Here is a 6,159-nt window from a genome sequence, read left to right on the forward strand (position 1 = left end):
ATCTTATTGATACTGCGGTCAGAGTGACGCTGAAATTTCAAGACCGCCTGCATCCTTACGTCGCGCCCTGAATACGGATCAAAGATGATACGTTGAAAGTCGATAAGACCAACTTCCAGTGTATAAACACGAAACCGGCATACGTAGTATACGCTCTCGATGCTGTTCCGAAGAGAACAACGATACTGATTACGCGTGCAGCCCAGTGCGTGCTAGGGACATCGAAGTCATCACTGAATCGTCGTTCTGTGGTAATTATTATGCCTTCCATTTGCACGGCAAAGTAGAAAGCAAGGCTTCTACATACTGCACGAACACACCATCCTTTGGAAAAGAGACCAGGTAGGCGAAGAAAGAATGGTCGAGAATTTCTGACGCGTGTCTGTATGTGTGGCCTGCGCTCAGAGAACAGAGAAAAGCAAAGGAGGGAACGGGAGAAAAAGCGGTAGTACCGGTCTAGCTTGTCCTCGGCGAGTACTTTGGCACGTAGGTAGGCAGACTGTCTTACGCCGTAGTTATGTTAGTCACATGGATACTAAAAGTATTCTCTACTTGGCTATTTTCACCTAATTTACAACGAGCAAATCAGAAGCGAAAAGTTGAATCTCGTGCTCCACTACTGAGACGCTCTGACACGCCCTATAATTTCATCCCTTGCTTCTCGCTAGGCTCTTAAAAGCGAAACCTTTACAACTATTGGTCACGTAGTTTCATTTAAACCTTAGGTCATTTACACGCATTAACGAGTTTTTATCATCTTTTATGAACGTATAAAAGTATTCTTTATTTGTTAATTTATGATATTTATTACGATGTTAAACGTTCATTAAGAGGGTAAGCGTATTTTTCGACGCTGAAACAATACCGAGAAAAAGAAAATGAAACTTTAAAGAGCTTAACACGCAGTACTGCTTTCTTGTAAGAAGATATTACGATATAATCTTTTACCAGATTTTTCAAGTTATTAAAAGGTTTGTACCTCATACGGTTAAACAAGAACATGCCGATTAGTTCGTTGTGGAAAAATGGTAATAGCTTTACACAGAGTTTATCGATATATTTGTGGAACGTATGATTTTTATACGTATTAATTATCATGTTCGCTAGTCAGATTAACGTTGATCGATATGGTACACTTAGAAACTTCCGTTTTGACTACCATGTAGTATTTCCTTCCCGCGAATGTACGTATCATATCCTAGCCACAATCGCTATCCATAATACAGCGATTCGCCGTGTTAATACCAATCAAAGGTTTTTAAATGATAATTTGATTACTCTAATCGCCAGTCGAGATTGTATAGCGTACGTAGCTGCTGATCTTTCACATACAGAGTTCTCATGATAAATGACTGTGAACCTATCAAACATCGACACAATGTGTTCATATATATCAGCGTAATAAACTGTGCAAACTGCACTATTCGTAACAATATCATTACCTGACCGTCGATACTTTCCGATATTGGAAACCGTATTTCAAATCCTTGTGTCAAAAATAATCGACTCTCGTTACGTCAATTTCTTCGGATTCCTTTAACAACAGGGAGTAAATGTGTCAACCAGGTGTTATTAATTACGCGTTATTAGCGGCACGGCTCCGACGCGGTACAAAAGCGTCGCAAAGGACACAATCACGAGTACACCATGTGCGGTCTTAAATATATGGCACCTCCTATGCGGAAAGCTTATAAGTGACATATGCGCGCAGTATACGCGCTCCCCTAGCTTCTCGGGGTGCCACTGCATGCGTTAATGCAAGATAATGCTTCATCATTTCGTTCCATTTCATTTCTATTTACCCCTAAGGTTCAGGTGTAATTTTTCCCTATCGAGAAGGACGCGTAAAGAGAGAGCGCTCGTTCCCCGACACGACCTCCCTTTTCTGTTAATTCAATTATAGCTAGCTTAACGCACCGAAGAGCAAAAGTTGGTCTCCGGTTAAGCCAATTCACGGTTAAGTGCGAGACCGCGGCTCAAGCCGCTGATAAGAAAATTCTAAAATAGTAAAACATGCGCGGGCCGTGTTATCTTTGCTTCGAAAATCGCGTTAGAAGAGGCACGACGCGACATGCTACCAGCTTGTTATCTGATCTGATGAACGTATACACCGATTCAACTACGCTCTCGGTATTTATCACCGAACTGAACGTAAATTGTACTCTCGTTCATTTGTGTGGAATAAACGGCACTAGTGGCAACCACAGATACGGATCAGTCGGTAATATTTGACTTCGACGGTTACATTTTTATACGTTTTATATTAATTCGATATAAACGTCAGGATTCATCTGCGTGCGAACTCGTGGGTGTTCGCTACAAATCCTCCGAATATTTGCCTATTAATTGGCGTGCAAAAGTGGACCAAGCAAATAGAACGATATGTTTTGTCGCGTGTACAATTATCGAGCCTGATGTCACGCGTTCAGTGAAAAATAATAGCCGGATGGGAAACGATGGAATTTCAACGCGATACGATAATAATTCGATAATCGATGTGACAATTACCTCTCGTTGGCAACAACGAGACGAGGGAGCGCAGGGTATGTCTTCGCCCCTCCAAGTGAAATTCTCCAAGGTGCCGATAACACGTTGATGAGGCAATTAATATTGATGTAACACGAAGCGAATCCCCCGCTATTGTTACCCGAATACCGAACACCGTCCGGATTAATATTTAATCCGCGCGATCACGGAGTTTCCGAGAGCCCGGGACGGACGTTGTTCATGCTCGTCGAATTTTTGACGATCGTGTCGCGGAATTCTCAATGCAGCCTGGTCGAATATTCAACGAGCTCGTCCCATCGACGTAATAAACTTCTTGAAGGTTTGCCGCTGTGCGACAACACAATAATTATTATGCACCGTTAAGAAACAAGTTCTTCTCTTATTCTCTTCCTGTTTCTCTATGTTCGCCTCCTTGTTCCTCTTATTGCTTGCGACCGTACGAGAGGAACGAAGTATAGCAATTCGAAAACGCGATCGTAAGCCTCGAATAACTCGGGCTACTCGAGATAGTTTGCATGCCTTCTCGCAATCTCGGATCGCTTAGTGGAAACTATTATGCTTTCTTATGCTCCCAGTACTTATCGTTTTTATTCCCGATGTCACGAATATCTACCACGAAGGGAAAAGAAGAAGCTCGAGAGATCGCGGTTTCGAGAAATCGAAATTTCTACGATAATTAACGACGACCAGCGAAAAAATGATAGGTACTGGTAAAGGAAAATGAAAGACACGACGCGGTTTTATCTTTAAAACGATTCGCGACAAAAAATTTGAACTCGGTATTAAACGATATTTTATACAGTTTAGTTCGCTGAATGGTTATTATGCGAATGAAACGTTAAGGAAACGGGAAAATTTGAAATGTGTCATTTTCTCGTTACGTTTGATTCTTTGATCGTATGAGATTTAGGAAAAAAAAAAAAAATTGACAATTTAATGATAATTCATGTTTGAAACGATTGTCTCGAATAGTTTGAAAGTTTTAACAATGTCATTTGGACAGAAACTTGTTTCTCAATCGATATAGTAAAATCGCGCTCATTTTTACGACTAACGTAATTTCGATTCAATGAAACGAATAACAAAACAACATTTTAATAGGGCATTAGTCTTAATTAATTAAAGAAACCAGATAGTGTATTTATAATTTTTCCGTCAGAATTTCGAGAAAGGATGATTAAGGTCAAGTATTTTAAAGAGACAGGGAAACCTATTTTCTTAGTCGACGATGACGAAACATCTTTGATTCAACAAGATGAACGGCTTAGGTTGGATAATCTTTTATTATTTTATGGTTCGTTGTCCATTCGAATAATCTGTAGACAAAAGCTTTCAATTATATTCCTTTAATAAAACAAACATGAAATGTTTCTTTCTATTATTGCAATTCTAATTAGCTATAAAAATAATAACGTATCTGCAAAACCACACCCATAATGACTCCTTCTATATTTCATTTATACTTCCCTATGTAATAAAGATGCATCATACTTATTCAAAATAAATCGATTCCGATGGATATAGCGATTAACCCGTCTGGAACATCCTGTATACATGTATATGTAATTACGTAACTAGATTTATATGTACAATGTTCGTAGCTCTATGTTTTAATTAATTTTAATTATGTACGTACTATACTACGCATATGGCCGATGTTAAGCTGACTGGAAGTAAGAAAAATATATGTTTTAGAAGCGCTCCAAATACTTCACTATGAAAACATTTCGCACTTGCGAAACAGTTATATAATTTATAATGATTAGGTATAACAAACCGTGATATGTGGCTAGTGAAGCAGAGATTGCAAACGTTTGCGAAAATATTATAACAGCATTCGATGAAAGTATACGAGACGATTTCATGTACGATTACTTTTATGCGACTAATGGTTAAGTAAGAACACGAGAAAAAACGTTGATAAATTCTTCTGTGATCAATGCGAAATTTATTTAGTCTCACAGTTTCTTTCGTAAACGACAAGTTTGTGAAAAGTTAATCGATTAAGAAGCGTGTTGAATTCCGTCAGTTAGAGAAGTCAAACAGAGTGGTATTTCCATGATGGATGAATCGTCTTAGATTTCTCAAGCACGTTTTCCCCACCGGCTGAGTTTGACATTTTCGATCCGTCTTTATCCGAGATTCTATCCCTGGTTGCGATTGACAGTTCGATCGCGCCAAAAAGACGATGCAACTTCAATCGTCGCGCGCGCGCGCGTCTTTAATCTTTCATCCGCGTAAGTACGTGATTCAATGTCGGCACAAAGCGGTCTCTCGTCTCTCGTCGAGTGTAATAATCTAAACGCGCTAGGCGTGCACATTTCGATTCGTCGAACTTCGAGGCGTCACCTTGTTCCGAACGGTGAAAAAAACGACCGGAGAACGACGCCAACTTCTCTAACCAGTCGAGAGCAAGGAGAACGGAGCGTGACAGAGATAAAGAGAAAGCGCGCGCACTGATCCGACAGAGATAACGAAATGCAATGGGAAAGAGAGCGCGCACGGGTTCGGATGGAGAGAATTCGATGAAAAAGAAAAGGATCGAGTGACCACAATAGTCGTCCTCTCTCTTCTTCCGATACTCCGTTTCGATCCCTAGCATCGGCCTTTTTCTTAGCCTCCGGCTGTGGTACCATCCCTAACCTCCCGAGATCGAAACAGTACCAAGCAGAGGAGAACACGAATCTATGTAATACACGGAAGAATGACAAACACACAGACACATCGTATCGTAAAAGAAACTAACGAGAAGATAAGTTGAGCAGACTTACTCTTGCGAGTGGCAGGGTAAGGTCGATTTTTCTTCTGTCCGTGGGTGTATCCTTTACGAGCAGGTCACTAACTAGCCTGTACACATCACCCATGACTCTCGCGCAACCAACTCGAGTAAACAAACAAGAATAACTTTTCCTTCTTTTGCTCTTTTTCTCTCGCTTCGAAACACTTGATATTTTTCACACCGAACACACTAATTAGACAGCGGATAAAAGACGGCAAAAATCCACGCGTGATCTAGTCAAAGTAGGTATAAAAAACTTCTCCAAGATCATCGCGTCATATCGCGATTCGTCAAAGCGTCGTGCGAACGAAAACGATCATGTGGGGTCATTCCTGGAATCGTTGCCGGTTCTACCGTTGTCTTCTTTCCTCGGCCACTTTGCACCGACAATTTTTTCCTTCATGTGTCGAGTTCAAACGCGTATGAACGATTATCGTGATCCGAGATCGTGCCGATCGAACGAACCGTGCGTTAATGTCACTTTTTTCTCACGCGATACCGCTAGGAGAACGTGTAACGTCACAAACAACGATCAAAATCACACCCGCCCCGTCCAGGCACACAGGGCAAACTGTCGTCTAGTCGGCGCTCAGCGGCCCGCAGCGACGTACCGAGAACAACGAAAAGCGAAACTCGATGGCGCCACGGCTCTACGGAGTCTGTGCCGTGAATGCGCTCGGGCTCGACGGTGGCGCCACTACCGACCGATCTTCGTACTACATCGCCGCTACACATTCGAATCTTACCAACACGATCGCGGCCAGTTCAGTAGCGTACACATACGGAAGCACTCGACTTACTACTACAACCGTATCTCGTGACGATGCCTGCACGTATACGCGATCTCGCCAAGTAGCGTTGGACAAGTGTGG

At 41.6% G+C, this 6,159-nt stretch overlaps 1 protein-coding gene across 2 annotated transcripts in view; it reads right to left on the reverse strand.

Moving 5' to 3' along the window:
• The window catches only part of LOC138181091 (leucine-rich repeats and immunoglobulin-like domains protein 1), a 282,141-nt gene extending 276,235 nt beyond the window's left edge, over positions 1-5,906 (reverse strand). For both annotated transcript variants that reach the window (XM_069115645.1, XM_069115644.1), the window contains exon 1: positions 5,280-5,906. In XM_069115645.1, the coding sequence (XP_068971746.1) occupies positions 5,280-5,372 (93 nt within the window). In that variant the 5' untranslated portion in view covers positions 5,373-5,906. The remainder of the gene's footprint in view (positions 1-5,279) is intronic.
• Between the last annotated feature and the right edge of the window lie 253 nt (positions 5,907-6,159).

The sequence above is a fragment of the Bombus flavifrons genome, chromosome 6 (genome assembly GCF_040668555.2).
Source record: "Bombus flavifrons isolate JBK064 chromosome 6, iyBomFlav1_principal, whole genome shotgun sequence".
Classification (NCBI taxonomy): Eukaryota; Metazoa; Arthropoda; class Insecta; order Hymenoptera; family Apidae; genus Bombus; species Bombus flavifrons.